The following is a 22,864-nucleotide window of genomic DNA, read 5'->3' as shown; positions in this document are numbered from 1 at the left end:
TTATCTCTTAACTACAGAGAACAAACTGATGGTTACCAAAGGGGAGGTGGGTGAGGGTACGGGGGAAATAGGTGATGGGGATCAAGGAGTACACTTGTCATGATGAACACGGGGTAATGTATGAGAGTGTTGCATCACTATATTGTACACCTAAAACTAATATTACACTGTATACTAACTGGAATTAAAATAAAAACTTAAAACAACAACAATCAATTAATTTAATTAGGGACTCAAATTTAAAGAAAAAAAAACCTGGGCACCAAAAATACTCTGGTCTCCTCTCCACTGGGATGTAATTGAAAATACATATAACAGCAAACCATTAAATAAATATAAGGAAGTGGAACCAAGTTCTACATTCTCTCATGACAATTATTTTTGCATTGTTTCTGAAATAACAAATAGCAATTTCTAAAATTTTATTACAAAATAGTTCAGATGCCCAAAAATATGTATTTAAGAATTAAAGAAAACAAAGTCATATACTTTTTTAAATATAATTTATTATCAAATTGGCTTACCCAGTGCTCATCCCAACAAGTGCCCTCCTCAATGCCCATCACCTATTTTCCCTCTCCCCCACCCCCATCCACCTTCAGTTTGTTCTCTGTTTTTAAGAATCTCTTGTGGTTTGCTTCCCTCCCTCTCTGTATCTATTTCTCCCCCTCCCTTCCCCCATGGACTTCTGTTAAGTTTCTCAAGATCCACATATGAGTGAAAACATATGATATCTGTCTTTCTCTGGTTGACTTATTTCACTGAGCATAATACCTTCCAGTTCCATCTATGTTGTTGCAAATGGCAGGATTTCATTATTTCTCATTGCCAAGTACTATTCCACTGTATATATAAGCCACATCTTCTTTATCCATTCATGAGTCGATGGGCATTTAGGCTCTCTCCAAGATTTGGCTGCTATAAACATTGGGGTACATGTGCCCCTATGCATCAGCACTCCTGTATCCCTTGGGTAAATTCCTAGTAGTGCTATTGCTGGGTTGTAAGATAGTTCTATTTTTAATTTTTTGGGGAGCTCCACGCTGTTTTCCACAGCAGCTGCACCAGTTTGCATTCCCACCAACAGTAGAGGAGGGTTCCCGTCTCTCCACATCCTCGCCAGCATCTGTAGTTTCCTAAGTTGTTCATTTTAGCCACTCTGACCAGTGTGAGGTGGTATCTCAGTGTGGCTTTGATTTGTATTTCCCTGATGATGAGTGATGTTGAGCATCTTTTCATGTGTCTGTTGGCCATCTGGATGTCTTCTTTGGAAAAGGGTCTATTCATGTCTTTTGCCTATTTCTTCACTGGATTATTTGTGTTTTGGGTGTTGAGGTTAGTAAGTTCTTTATAAATCTTGGATACTAACACTTTATCCAATATGTCATTTGCAAATATCTGTCCCCATTCTGTTGGTTGCCTTTCAGTCTTGTTGATTGTTTCCTTTGCAGTACAGAAGTTTTTATCTTGATGAGGTCCCAATAGTTCATTTTTGCTTTTAATTACCTTGCCTTTGGAGATGTGTTGAGCAAGAAATTGCTGCAGCTGAGGTAAAACAGGTTGTTGCCCAATTTCTCCTCTAGGGTTTTGATGGTTTCCCATTTCACATTTAGGTCTTTCAACCATTTTGAGTTTATTGTTGTGTATGGTGCAAGGAAGTGGTCTAGTTTCATTCTTCTGCATATTGCTGTCCAGTTCTCCCAGCACTATTTGCTAAAGAGACTGTCTTTTTTCCATTGGATACTCTTTCCTGTTTTGTCAAAGATTAGTTAGCCATACATTTGTGGGTCCAATTCTGAGTTCTCTATTCTATTCCATTGGTCTATGTGTCTGTTTTGTGCCAGTACCATACTGTCTTAATGATTACAGCTTTGCAGTAGAGGCTAATGTCTGGGATTATGATGCCTCCTGCTTTGGTTTTCTTCTTCAATATTTTTTTGGGTTTTTGGGGTCTTTGTGGCTCCATACAAATTTTAGGATTGTTTGTTCTAGTTTTGAGAAGAATGCCAGTACAATTTTGATTGGGATTGCATTGAATGTGTAGATTGCTTTGGGTAGTATTGATATTTTGACAATATTTATTCTTCCAATCTATGAGCATGGAATGTTTTTCGATTTCTTTGTGTCTTCTTCAATTTCCTTCATAAGTTTTCTATAATTTTCAGCATACAGATCTTTTACATCTTTGGTTAGGTTTGTTCTTAGGTATTTTATGGTTCTTGGTGCAATTGTAAATGGGATCAGTTTCTTTATTTCTCTTTCTGTTGCATCATTATTGGTGTATAAAAATGCAACGAATTTCTGTACATTGATTTTGTACCCTGACTTTGCTGAATTCATGTATCAGTTCTAGCAGTAACAAAGTCATATACTTAACCACTCAGCTTAGAAAATAAAATATTACCAATATTGTTAAAATACACATATAATTTTTCAAAAAGCTCTGTTTTATTGCTGCTTTGAGCCAGTGGTTCTCAAGTTTTGCAGCACGTTAAATTCCTAAAGCTTTACAAATCCCCAGTCTCAGTCTCCATTCTAAATCAATCAAAACCTCAATTGGACATCAGTGCTTTAAAGATTCCTTAGGTCATTCCAATGTTCAGCCAAGGTTGAGAACCATTCCAGGAAGAGAGGCTGTTTCAGGGGAAGGTAAGATGGGGCCCTGAAGACAGAGTGGAAATGGGCTCTTGCTTCTGTGCTCTACCTCAGGGGTCCACACTTCCCCTGGTGGACTTCAGTAGATCTATATCTGAAACCTGCAGTCTCTCCTCTCATTTTTGGGAAGAGTCTGCCATCTGCTGGCTAACTTGAGGAAAATATGGTTGCTAAATCTGGTGTTAGGGAAGTAGCATGGCAGAGTGGCACTCAGGTTATGGAGTTCCCTCTCACAAGTGGTGCATGCAGTTGTCCCACAGCAGCTCTGGGAGGGGGCAGAGCAGGGTAAATAGAGTCACTTTCAACTTGCAGATGAGCAGCTCTGTGACCCCAGCACTGCAATGGAGAGGAGCAAGAGGGGCTCCCAGGCACTCTTCAGAGCCTAAGAAGATAAAGGCAAGGGCAGAGGAGAAAGGGATAAACTGGGCAAAGGGATTTTTAAGAGAGAAAAGACACTCACCTGGGAATGGCCTTAAAAAGAGAAGCAGGGGCTACCTAAAAACCCCAGGAAGGGAATAGAAGGCGATGCATATGTGTCACTAACTCTGGGACTCAAGCTTTGTCCTCTGGTCCAAAGATTGCATCACCTTGTCACAGTTCTTTCTCATGGGGATTTGTTTGCTGTTCTCTCTGCCTAGAACACTCTTCCTTGCCCCAGCAAATGTTTGTTCAGTTTTAATGTCTCAGCAAACCACAATCTTGCTTCTACCCGAAAGCCTGCTGTAATTGTGCACATCTCCTGAACCTTGTCCTTGCCTCCTGCCACTCAGTTCTGGAACCATCTGTTTACTGTTCACTCTCATAAGATTCCAAATTCCATGAGCAAAGGGACATCATTACACCCGCACTACCTACCCCAGGGCAAGAAACAGAGCAGGATATAATTGCTTACTGAGTCAACCTTTCTTTTTCTTTTTTAATGTTTATTTATTTTTGATAGAGAGACAGAGTGTGAGCAGGGGAGGGGCAGAGAGAGAGAGGTAGACACAAAATCTGAAGCAGGCTCCAGGCTCTAAGTTGTCAACACAGAGCCCAATGCGGTGCTCAAACCCACAAACTGCAAGATGATGACCTGAGCCAAAGTTGGACATTTAACCTACTGAGCCACCCAGGTGCCCCATTGAGTCAATTTTTCTTTTGACCAAATCAAACACTATAATCTGAAAACAAAAAGGAAATACTTTGAAACATTTTGCTCCCACCAATGAGCTCCTCTTAGAGGTAAGTTGAAAATAACTACCTTTGCTATTGGAAGAGTGGGGAGATAAGTAATCTTTTTTCCAGTTGGCACATGTTATAAACTAACCCTTTTTCCACCCGTTTATGCTCTAATCAGTAAATAAACATGGTAGACAACTACTATTTGGGGCCTGCCCAGCTTCTATGGCCATTTCTCCTTCATGTAGTAAGAACACCCCAAATTTATTTTGGAGAAATAACCCCCTCCATTCTCAGTCCATATGATTCAGGGCAGCTGACCCCATCCCCAGGTCCAGGTGTGGACAGGTGACTTGGGCCTGAGCAGTCACTGTATCTAGCAGCCTAGCACGTGACTTGTTCAGGATGAGCACATGGCCCGAGTCGGCCCAATGAAATTTAGCCGTGAAACTTTTCCTGGTATCATCTGGGGAAACTTCTTTCCAGGGTGCTAAGCTGGTAGGACGTGAGGCTAGTGCTGTTGGCAGCCTTGCTACCACCATGAGGAGAGAGAAGGTCAAAGAGTAAGGCCATAAAAGAAGAGTATCACTGAGAGAAGAAGAGGCAGAGTTCACAGGGCAGATGTCTTTTAGGTACTGGCCCCCAACCTAGAACTTTCTCTGGACCTTTCCATTACATTAACCAAAGAAGTCCCTTTTCCAGAAGTCCGTTTGAGGGAATCTCTCTTCCCTGCAGCTGAATGGAGTACTAGCTTAACAAAAAAGCAGAATAGACAATGTAACTTTTTCTTTTGTTGTTTTTTTTTTTTTTTTTTTTACAAAATCAATACAGCATTTTCAATACTTTTCACACAGATCCAGAAACCATAATAAAGTTTCACATTATTATGAAATTACTCAACATATCAGTTAAAAAGAGGCACATGATGATTTGTCCACATGGTCTCAAATGGTGTGCGGGGGTTCTCAGGTCTGGGGAGCCACAGAGTGGCCTATTCCAGGTTTTGCTCCCCTCAATCTTCTTTTCTGTCCCATTACCAGCAACCTTGAGCATGTTTCAGCCCTGCTTTCAAGAGAAGTAGCCATCTCTACACAAGAAGGTCATAGACAGCAGGCCTCACAGCTGCACTTGGCTGTGCCATCAGCCTCCACACAGTCACCGGTCCCCTTTAGCTCAGTGAAGAATTGGCTGTTGCCAACAGGGAAGCAAACACAGACCCAGGCTTCTGCTGCAGGACCTCAGGCCTGTCAAACTCTACAACCTGGGAGAGTGAAAAAGGAGGAGAAGGGAGGGACACCACTGAGCTCAGCCTTGAAGGATCCAAAGGCCTCCTTGGGGTGCTAGCCTGAGCACCCGTCCTCCCACTGCCCCAGGGACTCAAGTCTCACCTTCCCGTTGCTCATGACCAGGATGCGGTCACAATTGAGCACAGTGGTGATGCGGTGTGCAATGACCAGCACTGTGCAGCCCTGGAAGGCTTCACGGATTGTGTGCTGGATCAGGGTATCGGTTTCCACATCAATGGAGGCTGTGGCTTCATCAATAAGGATGATCTGGTGGACACAAAACAGGGGTGAAGGCAGCTTCCTCTGGCCCTGAGCCCTGGATCTAGACCTGGGTCTACCACTAATCCACTGAGTCCCTCAGGTGAAAGATGGAAAGATTTGGATCGAGTTTAAAACCAACTCTGAGCTCTAATTGTCCATTATGTTGAAGAGAATGTTAGGTCTTGACCAAGAGCTTTTTTTTTTTTTTTTGCAACCAGAGAATTAAGTTCTTGAAAATGAAAATGTCCCAGTCACAACTTCTTGTTTTATGAACTGCCTTCCTATTTGCCTGAATTAACACAGACTGGCATTTCCCAAAGTGAGGCATATGCACACCCTCGGATGGCACATGAGATGGTGTGGCTAGTATATGGATAAACATTCTCTTTACTTTAACATTTTTATTTTATTTTATTAACTATATGCATTAGAAAAATATAACTAGCACAGAAATATGATTTCACAACTGTTACTGTATAGAATGAGGCTTTTTTTGGTTTTATTATTTTTTTTAGAGAGAGAGCGCATGCAAGTGGGCAAGAGAGGCAGAGAGAGAGACAGAAAGAGAGAATCCTAAGCAGGCTCCCACTCATCACAGAGCTGGACACAGGGCTTGATCTCACAACCCTCAGATCATGACCTGAGTTTAAATCAAGAGTTGGGACACAACTGACTGAGCCACCCAGGAGCCCCTAGAATAAGGCTGTTTTAAAAAAAAATGGGGGGGGGGAGCATCGCAGATAAGTCAAAGGAGAGACTGTATGTAGATATGACAAAAGTCATAAAGTGATGACTCAAATTTGGGAAACAATATAGAGAAAGCAACTTTGGCACCAGTAGCCTAGTAACCATAAAATTAGAAACTAAGTAGTTAAGAAATTGCTACATGCATGTTGCAAATTCTGTCTTTCATCTCTGCTAGAAAGAGGGGAATAGTTCTTCCTGTGAAACCTTCCCCCAAGCTTCCAACCCCACTGAGCTCTGCCTGCTTTTCTTCTTAATTGTTATTTAAGTTCTAGTTAGTTAACATACAGTGCAATATTGATTTCAGGAGTAGGATTTAGTGATTCATCACTTACATACAACACTCAATGCTCATCACAAGTGCCCTCCTTAATACCTTATCCCCCATCTAGCCCATCCCCCATCCACATCCCTCCATCAGCCCTCAGTTTGTTGTCCATCATTAAGAGTCTCTTATTGTTTGTTTCCCTCTCTCTTTACCCCTCCCCTTCCCATATGTTCATCTGTTTTGTTTCTTAAATTCCACATGAGTGAGGTCATGTGGTATTTGTATTTCTCTGACTGACTTACTTCGCTTAGCATAATACACTCTAGCTCCATCTACATCATTATAAATGGCAAGATTTCATTCTTTTTGATTGCTGAGTAATATCCCAATGTATATATATATATACCAAATCTTTACCCATTCATCAGTTGATGGACTTCTGGGCTCTTTTCATAGTGTGGCTATTGTTGATAAAGCTGCTGTAAACATGGGATACATTTACGCTTTCAAATCTATATTTTTGTATCCTTTGGATATATGTGTACATATGAGTACCTGTGTGTGACATAATTTGAGAAAATTTGCTCCTGACTAGCAAAGGTAGTTTCCTCAAAAAGTTAAAAGTAGAACTACCTTATGATCCAGCAATTGCACTACTAGGTATTTATCCAAAGGATACAGAAGTGCTGATTTGAAGGGGCACATGTACCCCAATGTTTATAGCAGTGCTATCAACAATAGCCAAACTATGGAAAGAGCTCAGATATCCATCAACCAATGAATGGATAAAAAAAGATTTGGCATATATATATATATATATATATATATATATATATATATATACACACACACACACATATATATGTATTTATATTTATTTATATTATATATTTATATATATTTATATTTACATAAATATTAGTCATCAAAAAGAATGAAATCTTGCATTTATAGTGATATGGATGGAGCTACAGAGTATTATGCTAAGTGAAATAAATCAATCAGAAAAAGACAAATACCATATAATTTCATGCATATGTAGAATTTAAGAAACAAAACAGGTGAACATAGGGAGAAAAAAATAAAGAGAGGCAAACCAGAAAATAGAATCTCAACTATAGAGAGCAAACTTGAGGGTTGCTGGAGGGGAGGTTGGTAAGAGGATGGGTTAAATGGGTGATGGGTATTAAGGAGGGCACTTGTCACTTGTGGTGAGAACTGGGTGTTGTATGTAAGTGACGAATCACTAAATTCTACATCTGAAACTTTAATTAATTAATTAGCTCTGGAACAGCTATCATCTGATTTCCAGCTCTAACAAAGACAAGGGAGGGCGTCTGGGTGGCTCTGTTGGTTAAGCATCTTTGGCTCAGGTCATGATCTCACAGTTATGAGTTCAAGTCTGCATCAAGTGAGCTCAAGCCCCACTTTAGGTGAGTGTGGGCCCCACTTCTCTCTCTCTCTCTCTCTCTCTCTCTCTCTGCCCCTTGCTTACTTGTGCCCTCTCTCTCTCTCAAAAAAAAAAAAAAAAAAAAAGACAAGGGAATGTCTTATACCCAAGTTTTAAAAAGAATATATGATAGAAAACTGTTAAATTAATAAGCTTCTCAACTTTAACTTTTTTAAGGGAAATGCATCATGATTTAGTTCCAGTGGTGGATCATTCAGCTTAGCTGCAGGGTATCAGAGTTTTGAGAGAGCCCAGCGTGAGTGCCCCCCACACTCAAGATATGGGAAGATTAGCAATCGGTGACATGAGGAAGCCTGTTGTGTATTTGTGGGAAAATGTATAGCATAGCACCCACTGTCCCGTGGAGATGGAGGGAGAAATAGCCAGTGTGGTTACCCAAACTGGGCGCCATCTGTGGTCTCACCTTGGAGTTGCGAAGGAGTGCTCTTGCAATGCAGAGCAGCTGCCTCTCCCCCACAGAGAAGTTTCTGCCACTTTCCACAACTTCTGCTTGCAGTCCTTGGGGTAACTTTGAGATCTGTAATATCAGGGAAAATGAGATATAGACTACATAGGCATGTGGGCATGCCGGCCACTGTGGGGTGAGACCTAACTTGACCCCATCAGACCTCCCCTATCACACTTTGTAACACTCCTCATCTCTCTATACTCCAATCGCTGATATTTCTCTTCCTTATCTGTGCCTCTCTCACTCCCATCTCAGGGTCTTTGTATATGCTAGCTCCTGTGCTGGAATGTTCTCTTGAAGATCTGTACCCTACTGCCCCCTCAACATTTGATCTCAGGTCAAATGCCCCATCTTTAAAGGGGCCTAGCTTGGCCATTCCACATAAAAAAGCTGCTCCCTGACTGAAGTAACTGTTGTTACTACCTGAAAGTATCTCATGTGTCCATTTATTTGTTGTGTTTATCTCCCATTGAATGTAAGCACCAGGAGGGCAAACACTTTACCTACCTTGCCTTTGCTGTGTCCCCTGAGCCTAGAACATGCCTGGTTCACTGTTAGTGTCTGAGTGCCATCAGACTTTATTTAGGAATCCAAAATCATCTCATCTCCATAAGATTATTTTATCTATGCCCCAAAATGGCAGCATCTGGAATATCATGTGAGATGAGCCCCAAAGGACCAACAGGCACCGCTGTTGAAGAGGCAGGCTAAAACTAAAAATTGGGTCTTGGAGCTACTTACTGTCATGCTCAGGAATGTCCTCTCCAAGACATCCCATATCTGCTCATCTGTGTAGCGGTCAAAGGGGTCTAGGTTGAATCTGCCGTATAAGAAGAGAAGTGTTCCATAACCACATGCAACCATTGAACAGTCTATATAACACTGATATACAAATATTTGCTCAAGTCCCACTTTTACCTCTTTTAAGTATCTACCTAGAAGAAGAATTGCTGGATCATATGGTAACTTTATTTTTAACTTTTGAGGAAATGCCAAATTGTTTTCCACAGAGGCTGTACCATTTTATATTCCCACCAGCAGTGAACGTGAGTTCCAGTTTCTCAACATCCTTGCCAACACTCATTATGTTCCTTTTTCTTTTTTCATTATAGCCATCCCAGTAGGAGTGAAGTGGTATCTCACTGTGGTGGGGTTGATTTTTCTGTCTTTTGCAGTGAAAAAAATCCTAATCGATCATCCAAGCAACATCAGGTTGGGATCTACCTGGACTTTATACCCATTAAAGTTTTCACTTTCATTTGGCATAGGCAACATTATTAATTCTCCTGCGTTATGCAACCACTCAGTCCTGATTAAAACCTATTCTTTTTCTCCAAAATATTTTTTAATGTTTTATTTATTTTTGAGAGAGACAGAGCACAAGTAGGTGAGGGGCAGAGAGAGGGAGAGAGAGAGACAGAGAGAGAATCTGAAGCAGGCTCCAGGCTCTGAACTGTCAGCCTGATGCAGGGCTCAACCTCATAAACTCTCAAACTGCGAGATCATGACATGAGCTGAAGTCACATGCTTAACCAACTGAGCCAGCCAGGCACCTCTGATTAAAACCTATTCTTAATCTCTGCTTTATCTGTCCCCAGTTTTGGCAGACACACACATTTTGTGTGTAGGGCTAGATTGTATTAAAGCAGGAGGTAAAATGTCTTATCTGCATGATATTCGATAGTCTCCAAAACATTTTCATAGACAGACTCATTGACACCCTTTCCCCTCAAGGGATGGGTATACCCCTTTGGTTGATGGGGAAATTATGGCTTATCAGTGTTAAATGCTTGTTCAAGGTCACACCACAAGTCAGTCTGAGAGATAGGCTAGAATCAGAGACACTCAGAGATAGATGAAACTGTAATGGATAGAGAACCCAGGTCTCCTCTATTCTAGTTCACACTTCTCCCTGCTGCAAGGGGGGAATATCACTGGCTAAGGCATGAGACTACCTGGAGTTATACCTCATCTTTACCATTTACTTGTGTGTCTCCTGAAACAAGTCACTTTTCCTGTCTAAGTTCAGTGTCTTCCCCTATAAAGTAAGGTAACAGTAGTGCCTACCTCATAGGGTTGGGGTGACAGTTAAATGAGACAGAACATTAAAGCATGGGCTAGCACATATAAATGCTCAAAAAATGTTAATTCATATTTTTATTACACCTATACCAAGGCACAATAGATTTGTCCAGGTTCTAGCTTAACACAGAGATCTATCACTAAATATTATCTCATTCCCCTAACACAACCATTTTAAAGTCCCCTGTTTGTGCACATACTATGCACTCTTCCTAAAAAGTCTTTCTCCCCTTTTTCTTCCAGACAAGCTCCTACTTATCCTTCAAGGCTCTGCTCAAATATCCTTTCCTCTATGGAGCCTTTCTGGATTCACCCAAGTAGGGCTATTTGACCTACTTCTGGGCTCCTTTCACACTTTGTTCATATCTCTGATCTGGTAAATATCCCCTTGTATTATAATCTGTTGGTTCTTATGTCTCTTTTGGGAGGTCTGGTCTAAGTGTATTATACCCACCCACCCACCCCATGACTACATTCTGAACTCCTCAGGAGGAGTACAGGCAGTGATCATTCATCCAAGTGTCCTCAGGCCTTAGTACAATGTCTGGACCTAGGAAAGCCTCAGAAAAGGTAAATTAAATGAATGAAAGAAGGGAGGGGGGAGAGAGGGAGAGAGGAAAGATGGAAGGAAGGAAGCAGGAAAGGGAGGGAGGAAAGGAAGGAGAGGGAAGAAAGAAAGGAATGGGAGGGAGGAAGGAAGGAAGGAAGGAAGGAAGGAAGGAAGGAAGGAAGGAAGGAAGGAAGAGGACAGAGGAAGGAAGGGGAGGGAGGGATAGAAGGAAGAAATGAAAGGGAGGGAGAGAAGGAAGGAGGCAGAAGGGAGGAAGAAAGCAAGGAGGGGAAGAAAGGGAGGAAGTAATAATGAATAAATGAATAAATGATTGAATGGAGCTCTAGGGGTCAGTTTATCCTCTTGCCTCTGATAATGCCCCTTAAACATCCCTAAAACATGAGGAATCTAGCTTCATTTTTAATGCATTAGACTTCCTCAATCTCCATGCCTTAATGTTCCAACATAGCTTTAATGTGCACTGTTAAGTAGGAGTATGAATCTGGATAAAGTTTAGTCCCAGAGTTGACATCTGAGGAAATAGAAAGGTGAAGAGGCTGAAAGATCCAGTTTCATCTGCTTTGCTGACTGAACTGCCTGGATTCTTGTTCACTTCTCCTCTGCCTGGAATGTGCATCCTGTGAAGAAATGTTCCCTAACATCTAGCCTAAATGCCTCCTTCAGCTTTATCCAGTGGGAGGAGAGAATAGAATAAACCACATCTAGACATAAAAGAATAAAATGGTAGCCATAATGCAAATGCTTAATGGTGAACTAAAATCTGACCAATCCCATCAGTTTTTAAAAAACTAAAAATTATGCCTTTCTTTTGTTTACCACATTATAGTTTACAAAGTGCTCTTGTGTATATCAGGGCTTCATTCAATCTTCAGGAACATTTCAGTGAGTCCCAGTGAGTGGCCCAGCTTGCCAAGAGATCAGAGGCCCCAAAACTGGAGCACTGGGCACCAGCTAACCAAAGACAGCCCAGCCCTGGCATCCTGGTCCTGCCACCCCTCCCAGGACCCCATCCTCTGCTTTACCTGATGGTTCCTGAAAGCAGGACAGGATCTTGAGGGACAACTGAGAACCTGGACCGCAGGTCCTCCAGGGCAATACTGCTGATGTCCACACCATCTATGAGAATCCGGCCTGCTGCAGGCTCCACCAGGCGGAAGAGAGCCACTCCCAAGGAGGACTTCCCTGTTGGGCAAGAAATATGCAGGGGCACTAAAGGCAGTTTCCTGATTTGCACTAGAAGCAGCACAGGCCACACCTGGAGTTCACACCTGACCTGCTTCCCTCCATGGCCCATCCTTTGTCATCCTGAGCCCTGAGAGAGCAGAAGAGGAGTGGAGTCTCTGCTCCAACTGGTGCCCCAAACCATGAGCAGATTTCTTACAGCCTAGATCAGAGGGCACAACTGGAGCCCCTGGGTATATCCAGCCATTCATATATTCTGTTTCACACACACAGTGCTACTGTTATTTTCTAAATTTTTGCCAGCATTTAAAAAATCCAAAGATCCTATGTACAAAATTTCTTTTTTTTTTCCTATGTACAAAATTTCAAATAGCATGCTCTTCTTGAATCCTAGAACTGGCAACACTAGTCCCACATCCTCCCACATAACGAGCAGCAGGAGCTAAGTGTGGCTGCTTCCTTGAGAGAGAACAGTGCTCTCCAGTTCAACATTCTGCCCTCCTCACCTTTCTTCATCACATCCTAGACCCATAGTAGCTTCTCTACGTCAGACTGCAGCCCTCTCAGGCCAATTGCAGGCAAGAAGTAGAAAGGGAAGGACACACCAAAGAACACAGGTAGAAGCTCTTCACCTAGCAGGAGTGCAAGGCCTGCAGGGGGCCTGAGGAAGTGGAGACCCATGAAGGTTCTTGTCTTCCTAGAGGTCTACCTGGAGGAGGCAGCTCCTAGGCACACAAGAGTGGGGCAAGAATCAAGTCTGAGGAGCGTCTTTGAACAATGTAAAAAAGGAGGGAGCTACACTTAGACCAGACCTCCCAAAAGTAATAAGAGAGGAAGGGAGGGAAAGAAGTCATAACGGAGAGGACAAAGAAGGAGGCTGATAAGAGAGGTCTAGGAATGGTAAGAAGGAAGGAGAAGCAGGACCCGGACTTCACTCCTGGACCTGCTCTTCGCCCTAACAGAGCCCTGTAATGCCCTTTGCTTGAAACACTCCTCCCCTGCACCCTATCCATCCTTCCTGGCTCAGCTAAAATGCTGGCCTCAGAGCCCAGGCCACTGTAGCTCACCAGAGCTCAGCCCCATTACTCTGTTAATGGCACCCTTTTACTTCCTCCATGACATTCATCACAATCTGTAATTACCTTATTTATTTCCTAATTTGATGACTTAACACCTATCTTTTCCAGTGGAAAAGCAGGACTTTTTCCATGATAGCAGGACCTTGGGTTCTGTTTACTAGTGCATGGTATAAAGTGAGGGCCCAATAAACATCTGTGGGGTCACTGAGTAAACACATGCCTGGAAATAGGTCCAACACCCACAGGTCAAATTTGAGGACAGGGGGTGCCCCAGGACATGCCACTCACCAGAGCCTGTCCTTCCCACGATGCCCACCACTTCTTGGCCATGAATTGTCAGGTTGATGCCATTGAGGATAATGGGTGTGTTGTCTCTGTATTTCATCTGATAATCCTGGAATGTGATTTCTCCATGCTGTGGCCATCCAGGGGGACAGCTCATGCCTTCTATGTGCAAAGGAGCCTCAGGGACACACATCTCATTTTTGAAGAAAGAAAAAGAAATAAATAGTTATCATTAATCTCTGCCTATCTCCTGCTGACCCACTGACTTCCAGCTGTTGGGTGTGTAACCCACCCCAGCCTGTCTCACACTGGGCTCAAGCCACCAGCTGTGTAATCGCAGGAGCACCCCAAGAGGAACATCCTGCTCCACTTACCTGACATGCACATAATTTTAACCCCAAAAAGTGAGAGACCATTTGGCTAGCCCCCCTGTTATTAACATAGAGAACTTATTCTAATTTATTATGTGAGGCTCTAAAGAAATAGAATCTAGAACAGTGACAATAAAGGCAGCAGAGCTAACTGACCCCTTTGGGGCATGTTTTATAGCTCAGCGGCCTTGTGCAGACTTATGCTCCCTCTATCCTTATCAATGAGGTAGGTAATTTTAAATGCATTTCACACACAAGGAAATAGAGGCTCAAATGGGTTAAATAACTTATTTAAGATCATAGAGCTTATGAACTCAGACCAGGACTGCCTGACTTCAAGCTCATAACTGAATCAAGCACAGCTGGGTATGTCCTGAGGCCTGAATGATGGAAAAGAAGCACAATCCACAAGTCACAGCCTTTCACCACAGGTGCTATGTACAATAGCATCCCTTCATGTTAAATCAAAGTTCTATGATTCACAAATTCTGCTCCTATTAACAGGGGCTGGAGAACTGGTTTTAAAGGCTCTGCCAGTCCCCGGCTGTGCAATCTTAAGCAAGATGCTGAGCCTGGCCAAGCCTCAGTTTCCTCTTCCAGGGGGATGATAATTCAATCAACCTTATAAAAGTGTTTTGTGGTTCCATGAGATAATCTATATATAAAAATATTGAGCCTTTACTGTGAGCCAGGCACTGTATTAAGTGCTTTACATATTGTGTTATTTAATCTTTGTAATAACCCAATGAAGTAGATACAGTGACCTGTCCCCAGTTTACACGGCTGACTCAAGTGGCAAAGCTTGGACTTGAACCCAAGTGATCTGGCTCTAAAACCTGTGTTCTTAACTACTCTAACACAAATAGAAGCAATAATAATAATAATACCAATTATTATTGACACTATTATTGTTTTTATACTTGGGCAAAACTCTCATTTCTAAAAAGGGCAGATTATTCTCTCTACATCCAGGAAAGCTGTGGGGGATGTGATGAAAATGGGCCATAGAGTATGGAAGGGTTTCTAAGAAATGACATCCACAGGTCCAGGGAAGATGGGGAGGGGCTGCAATTGCCTCTTGAAAAAGTCTCAGGACCCCTGGGGTGCTGGAGCTTGCAGAGGCCATGGAAGCTGAGCCCCAGACATGGGTGTGAAAACTTCCTGAGCTCCCCACACCGAACCCAGACCTGCATCCCACCTTCATGTACTGCAGCATCCTCTCTGCGGAAGTGAAGTACGCCTCTGTCTCTGAACCAACCCGGGCAGTGGCCTGGAAGTTGGATGCCAGCTGGAGTGAAGGAGAAGCATCAGGTCAAGAAACTGACAGGGGTGTGCTTAGGATTTCAATGCCCCTAAAAAACACTCATCACCACCCCTCCTGAATGACTTCTCAAACAAAGACAATTTCCTTACAAGAGTGGAGCAGATACCTTTGGTGCCCCCCAAGCCCACTTCTGAGGTTAGCTGCGTGATGGCGTGCAGTTCTGGGCAAGACACCACTGACACTATCCCACCTCAAGTACCCTTTGTGTGTATTTCTGCTTTCTGCTCAAAACCTTCACTCACACCACAGGAGCCCCTTCTGTCCATGCACAGTTGCAGCCCCAAAACACAGGAGAGTGAAAGTGCTGTGGGCAAACCCTCAACTAATGGGGAAAGGAGCCAGTAAATGAAGGCTCCTGTCCCTCAGTCTCTGGGGGACAATCCAGGGAGCATCCTATTTGCTTCTCAGAAGGTGCCAGTAGAGTTGAGAGGTGGTGACCCAGAAACAGCAATCTCAATGACACTTGCCCATAACAGAGTTTCTCCTTCCCTGCCTCTCTCTCTCCTGCTCCCTCAGTCATGTTTCTTAGGAGCACATCTCAAATAATCTGCCTACACCCAAGTCCTTGTTTCTGGCCTTGCCTTTAAGGAGTCTCAGGGATGCTCAGGAATTGGAGGCACCAGAGATGAGGACAACTGAGGCCCAAAAGAGGAAATAACATACACAGAATCACCTGGAACCTGGAGGTAGAGCTGAGATGGGGAACCCAATCTTCATACTCCCCATCCCCCTGGTCCAAGATGTGGGCAAACAGGCCATGAAGAAAGTGCTGGACAATAAGTTCACTATGAATTCATTCAGCACACTCCCTGAGGGCTCTATGCCATGTGCCAAGCCAGGATCTGTGCCCCAAACTGCAACAGACCCAGGCCCTGCCCTCAAGGAGCTCCCAGTCAGGTGGGGAGACAGATGGGTCAACAGAGAATGCCAGCACAAGTGGATGTACTTCACCCTGGGAGGCACTATGGGGAGCCATTAAGGACCCCCCCAGACAAGGTCCCCCCAGACAAGGGCCACAAGGAAGTCTTCCTGCAGCAGTTGGCACAGGAGTTTCATTTTAAGGAGAGGTGGGATTTAGCAGGTTAAAAATGGGTGGAGAAGGGCACTCCATAGAGAGGGGACAAAGTCCTGAAAATAGTAAGTAGCAGGATATATTCAAGGCCTTGCATGCCATTCGGCTATGACTGGAACAAAGAGTATGGGAAGGGGAAGGAAAGCCCTTTAGAAGTCAGAGAAGGTGGATGCCATAATGAAATGACACTGACAGTTGGAAAGGAGCCCAAGGAGACTGCCTTTCCTCCAGTCAGTGTATCAGACATGGCTGGTTGCCTTGTTAGTAGCCGGTCCCTTTTTTCTTTCTTGCTAGCACAACCTCCATTATGCTCAGGCATCTGGCAGCCTGGTGCTCCAGGGAGACTTGGTTAACTCCATTCCTCTTATCATTGATAGGTTTAAGGTGTGAGCCATGCTACAATTCTGGCCAATGAAGCATGAGGAAGAGTCAGATGGGAGTATTCTGGGAAGCTGCTCCTTGTTCTTAAAACAGGGCACATGAAAAAAGTTCTCTCCTTTCTAACTTTTGGTGGTTATTTGGTGAGGATATGTTGCTTGGGGCTGCAGCAGCCATTTTGTGACCTTGAATAGACAATCCTGAGGATGAAGCCAGGATGTGGATGCCAGGGCAAAAAGATAGAATGCTCATGGATTCATGCTAGGTCACTAAATTAACAAAGAAAAGCTTACCCCAGCCTTCTGGATACATCACATAATAAGCCTCCAAACTGCCAAGGCCATTTTGAACTGGTTCTAGCATTTGCTGGCTGGAGGCCAGGAGCATCTCAATTATTTACAGTTCTTAAGGTTGCAAAGCAACATGGTGTGTGATTCCTGCTACCCAAAGCTTGAACATAATTTCATCGAGAGTGCATGCAGAAGTCAGCAAGGCACCAGTGTGGCCAGAGGAAAGATGTATGCTGGGGTCACAGGGCCAGATTTGAGGGGCCTGAGGGCACGGCCCATAGCTTAGGTTTAGCATAAGGAGACAGGGAATCTCTGAGGGCTCTAAACAAGACAGTGACATCAGGAAAACTGTAACTAAAGGTCACTCTGGTGAGATGTAGGAGGTAGACAGGAGGGGCTTCAAGGGGAGGAGAGGAGGCTTCGAGGTTGCTACCTAGGATAGAGATGAGACACTTGAACAGGACAGCAGACGTGGAGAAGAAAAAATAAATTCAGGGCCATTTTGAAGCAGTCACCTCAGGCTTCATTTTGAAGCCTCCAGCAGAACTCCTAACTAGTTTCCTGTGATGGAACAAGCTGGGGAGACCTTTGAGAGGTGCCTCATGTGCACAGTGCACCCTGGGAGAGATGAGACCCCGCCCCTCTTGCCTGGGCCAGCACACGATAACATTGTCCCAAGCTTTGCCCCCCTGGCCCATGTCATATAGGAACCAGGAGGGATATCTGGCCTTGGTGACTCCAGATCCCCTTTGACACCAGTGTGGTACCTCTCCCTGAGTTTTGGAAGGTTTGGGGGCAACTCTGCACTGGCACATGCATGTGTGTGTGTGTGTGTGTGTGTGTGTGTGTGTGTGCGTGCACATGCGCATATGTGTATTTGTCAGAGAGAGGAAGACAGAGAGGAGAGGAGTGTGACCCACTAGGGACAAACCTATCTCTCACCAGCTGTGGGAACCAGGGCAAGTTACGGAACTCTGAAGTTCTGACTTCCTACCTGTAAGTGAGGAACAGTAACAGCTAACATTTACTGAGCATTTATTCTGGGCCAAGCACTGTTCTAGGTGTTCAACATGCATTAATCCTCATGTTTATACATGTCTCACAAATCTGTAATTTTGGAACTTGTATTATCTCCTTTTTACAAAATAAAGAACCCCAGGTACAAGGAGGGTAAGAGGCTTCCCCAAAGCTAATAATGGGCAGAGCCTGGCTTGAACCCACATTCCAAAGCACACAATCTTAACCATTTTGCTATAGCTCGTGGAATGTAGTAAGAATTCAATGCAAGAAAGTGCAACAAGCACCTAGCAAAGTGCTAGCTCAGTGCAAGTGTCCAGTACATTCCATGTTGTTGCACTGGTAAGCTGTCTGCAAGTGTGAGCACAGCACAGCCACCTGCATGGCCTGGGTGCCTGCAGAAGGCTCCACACACACAGGCATGGCTGTGCATGTACAGGACTGCATATTTATGCAAATATATACCTGCTGCAGGGGCTCAACAAGGAGCAAGATGGAGCCCCTTGGCATACCCAAAAGATGCCTCACTATTGGGACACATGAGACCCAAAGCCAGTTAGAGAGAAAGCCACATGACCATAGAGAAGGCAGTTAATGAGCACCCCCTCGGGGAGCTGGAACTGTGTAACCAGTGTTCCCCCAGGCGGCTGCAAAGCCAGCCTCTGGCCTCACAGCCCTTGTGGCTAGCCCTTCCACTGGACTGACCCTGCAGACATGAACTTGGCCAGCTAGACCCTCTCATGCCCCAGTGTAGTGGACGTGGAGGAACTCAGGCCAGGAGCTTTGCAGGCTGCTACATCAGAATCCCCTAGAGAATCTGCTTTTAAAATTAGATTCCGAGACCCTACCCACCCAGGACCTGACTCTGAAAACCCAAGGCTGTGCTCTAGAGCATGGTCCTCCTGTCAGTGCCCAGGCCGAACATTCCTGCAAGGCTGGGGCAAAGTGTTCTGCTTCAAGTCCTGTGCACTTTAAAGTCTGAGAAGATCTATTTCAGGGGAGGGACTGGATGACTCCTTAGATAACTGAAGGAAGCCTGATAGCTAACTCAACGAATGATAGTAAAGTGAAAACATACCAGACAGCAAATAACAGGTCTTGGTTCTTACCCTGGCTCTACTTCTTTATTTTTTAATGTTTATTTATTTTTGAGAGAGAGAAAGAGAAACAGAGAAACAGACAGACAGAGACAGAGCACAAGCAGGGGAGGGGCAGAAAGAGAGAGAGGGAGACACAGAATCTGAAGCAGGCTCCAGGCTTTGAGCTGTCAGCACAGAGCCCGACGCAAGTCTTGAACACAGGAACCATGAGATCATGAACTGAGCCAAAGTCAGATGTTCAACTGCCTGAGCCACCCAGGTGCCCCATTCTGGCTCTACTTCTAGTGCTCTATACATTCAGACAAATATTTCCCTTTCTGGGCTTCAATGTCCCCATCTGCACAATAAGAGGGTTGGACTGGACTGCCTGCAGGCTCCATTCAATCCCAATACTCTAAGATTCCATTAAATAGCTTTAAATATAGACTTCCCAGTTCAGAGGTGACAGGAAAACAGGAAAGCAGAAGATTCAGAAGGCCAAGCACACAACTCATAAAGCCACAAATGGCCAAACCCAAGGTGTTATCAAAGTCCCATGAACCCCTGAGTCTGTCCACAGGCCACAAGCCAAAACCCCACTATCTGAGAATCCCTCCCTCACCTGCAGGATGAGGCTAATAGCCATAGCTTTATAGGAATATGGGGCAGAGGAAATGCCAAAAGCCACAAACAAGGCCACAGTCAAGGTCAGCAGGTTGGTCATGGTCTCCAGCCTCAGTGCTATCCATCTCGAGGAAGACAGGAACATCAGCATGTAATTATTTTGTATATCACTCAGCCTCTTAAACCTGAGAAAGAAAGGACAACCTGAAAACAACATGTGTTTGTCTAACCCAGAGTTTCCTGGGAGTGGACACTGGTTGCTTCCTCCAGCATCCGGCTCCCCACTCCACCCAAGGAACCTGAATTATCTTTGGGGGCCTTCTCCCTGCCCCTTTCTCGGTCATGGAGTTGACCTGACCCCAGATCTAGGAGTAGGCTCTGACTGACTTATCAGCCCAGGCTCTTCCCTAGGCCTTGATCATCAGTTAGGGGAAGTTCCCTACCCAGGACAATAAGAGTGAATAAATGTCAGGATCTACTCATGAGTGAGGGGAAGCAACCCCTTCCAAGTATCTATCCACCTTGGAGAAGGGGCTGTGTCTGTCTTATTCACTACCATCTTCCTGTGGCTCTGAGCACCCAGTAGGTAAATGAATGTATCATTTGAAGATGCCCTCAATCCCAGCACCTGCACAGTCCTTGAGTGCTCTCTAGTCCCACTGAGAGACTTGGTTCCATGGTTCATCCATTATTCCAATTAACCAGACATACACTGTCTCCCACACTCAAATCTTACCAGGCTTCAAACCCATTTCAGATGGCTCAATGCCACCTCTTTCCCCCTTGAAGTCTTTTTTTTTTTCTAAGTTTATTTATTTATTTTGAGAGAGAGAGGCAGAGAGAGAGAGGGAGAGAGAGAATCCCAAGTAGGCTCCACACTGTCAGTGCAGAGACTGACGTGGGGCTCGATCCCACAAACCATGAGATCATGACCTGAGTTGAGATCAAGAGTCAGAAGCTTAGCCTACTGAACCACCCAGGCATCCCCCCTTTTTTTAAAGTTCCCCCTGAACCCTTATGGACTTTTATCTGCTTTTCTCCTATGTTATTAGTCATTTTTAACCCTGTATTATTACAAAAATGTGTGTATGTGTCTCCTGTCTTCCACCAGACTGTGAGCCTCTTATAGTTCAAGGCAGATCATGTGTGATTGATCTTTACAAATGGGTAAGTTCATATGATACAATTAAGGCTCAACATCCATCATAGGGTGTTTTTGTTTGTATCAACAAGCATTTAGAATACAAACCTATAGTTATGAATAGTGAAGGAAATTCTGTTATTTAGAAAGCTATTGCTTCGTGTATTTTATTAAAATTAGATACCTGTTTGGAAGTGAAAGAAAAAGAACAATGCAAGAAGTGCTGACCCAGCAACACTTCTTACTATTAATTATATTAATATGTGTATGCAATATCTACAGGTCTTTAAGGTTTACAAATATTTCCTGCATCACTTATATTTCTTATTCCTATATGCATCATCTTATAGATGAGGTCTTGGAAGCTCAGAAATAAATGGAATAAAATAATGTGAAGAGAACACTATTTCCAGATCCTCTGTTCACCACCTTCCTGCTTCCCACAGTCCCCACTGCCCCATCATCCTCAGATGACAGCACAGGACTCACTTGCTGATGAAGTCTTCAGTTTTTCCATAGACATGGATGGAGCTCAGGCCCTGCAGAGCAGTGAGGATATGGGAGAGCAGAGGGGAGCGGCTATAGTTCTCCAGTCTCTTGAACATGTTGATGGCCATCTTAAACTTCCTGCATCAAGAATGAGAGTGAGTGACCTGGGCAGTCCTCCTCAGGGACCAACCAGTTCTACATACCAGCCTGGTATCCCAAGTCACAGACCCAGCTCACAAGCACAAAGAACCCACTTACATATAATAAATAAGGCAAACAGTAACTAATATGATTCCCATCAGCAGGATATATGGAGACAGCACACTGACAACCAACAAGATGGCGACCACCATCAAAAACAGGACTAAGAATTCTTCAGCAACAACGGGCAATAACTGGTCCAGCTGATCCAAGTCCCCTGCAAAGCAGTTCAGGAGTCGGCCTGTTGGGGTTGTGTCAAAGAAGCTCATGGGGCAGCATAAAACCTGTAGTGACAAAAACAACCCAGATCAAGAGATAGTTCTGGAACTTGATGAAGATGTCAGTTATACTCAGCCCTGAAGAGATGCAGGATACAGCCTAAAGGGTGTGCAAGGGAGGCAGTTTAGAGCAATGGCTAAAAGCATGAGCTCCATAGTCAATCTGCCTGGGTTCTAGTGTTAGCAAACTCCTCCACCTACTGCTGTGTGACTTTGGGCAAGTTACTTAACCCCTCTGAGTCTCAATGTCCTCATTTGTAAAATGGGGATGATAACAACACTTTACTGAGTTATGGTGAAGATTGCACAAGTCTGCAAATAGACTAAAAACACCTCTGAGATATGCAGCTTAAAAGGGTGAGCTTTATAATTACATGAATTATATATTAATAAACCTGTTATGAGAGGAAGGAAGGAAGGAAGGAAGGAAGGAAGGAAAGGATTGAAGGAAGGGAGGAGGGAGGGAGAGGGAGGAAGAAGTAAGACACTAAAAGTCTCAGAACAGTTCCTGCATCCTAATTAGCATTCCATTAATACCAGCACTTATTATTTTCTACAAATGGGACCATTTTCATCAGGATTACCGAAGATTAGTAGCAGCAATACTACTGCGATTGCACATGACTTGTTGTCTTGGGTAGAATTTAAGCATGACTGCCCTTTCTTGAAGATGGTGTCCTAACTTGGTCTCTAAAAGCAGTGGACATGAGGGCCTTTGGAGATCAAAGAACATTTCGTACTGGAAGGGCTCTAGCAAAAGCATCTAGTTCATGTCCTCATTTTACGGATGAGAAAACTGAAGCCCAGAGAAGGGAAGGTTGCTCAGCAATTTGCTCAAGGTCACCCAAGTAGTTAATGGCAACACCATGACCAGACCTCCCAAGGCTCCCCAACCACCCTGCCCCAGCACAGCCACACTCTTTACAGAAGGGATTTCTTAAAGGTTTGTGGCACTGAGCAAGTGACCAACTGACCACTTCGTTTCCCCATGTATTTCTCAAGCTGTAACACAAGAACAAAACATAAATAGAAGTTAATCCTATCTATTAAGGCCAAAAGTAAAGGAAGGAATAAAAGGAGGAGGGAGGGAGAAGGAAAGTGCATTTTGAC

The 22,864-nt window shown here is 44.0% G+C and overlaps 1 protein-coding gene across 3 annotated transcripts in view; it reads right to left on the bottom strand.

Annotated features, from left to right (window-relative positions):
- Window positions 1-4,626: 4,626 nt before the first annotated feature.
- Window positions 4,627-22,864, bottom strand: part of ABCC11 (ATP binding cassette subfamily C member 11) — a 69,051-nt gene continuing 50,813 nt past the window's right edge. For 2 of the 3 annotated variants that reach the window (XM_086689507.1, XM_025920480.2), the window contains 10 exons: window positions 21,534-21,760; window positions 21,276-21,413; window positions 19,644-19,830; window positions 15,060-15,149; window positions 13,494-13,683; window positions 11,967-12,126; window positions 9,033-9,111; window positions 8,247-8,360; window positions 5,202-5,366; window positions 4,627-5,074 (listed from right to left, as the gene is read on the bottom strand). In XM_086689507.1, the coding sequence (XP_086545633.1) occupies window positions 4,982-5,074; window positions 5,202-5,366; window positions 8,247-8,360; window positions 9,033-9,111; window positions 11,967-12,126; window positions 13,494-13,683; window positions 15,060-15,149; window positions 19,644-19,830; window positions 21,276-21,413; window positions 21,534-21,760 (1,443 nt within the window). In that variant the 3' untranslated portion in view covers window positions 4,627-4,981. The remainder of the gene's footprint in view (window positions 5,075-5,201; window positions 5,367-8,246; window positions 8,361-9,032; window positions 9,112-11,966; window positions 12,127-13,493; window positions 13,684-15,059; window positions 15,150-19,643; window positions 19,831-21,275; window positions 21,414-21,533; window positions 21,761-22,864) is intronic. The other variant, XM_086689506.1, reaches the window with a different exon arrangement.

Source organism: Puma concolor, chromosome E2 (genome assembly GCF_028749965.1).
Source record: "Puma concolor isolate L17-30 chromosome E2, mPumCon1.1.hap2, whole genome shotgun sequence".
NCBI lineage: Eukaryota > Metazoa > Chordata > Mammalia > Carnivora > Felidae > Puma > Puma concolor.
Note: the sequence above shows the minus strand (reverse complement) of the source record. Positions and strands in the feature narration are given on the sequence as shown.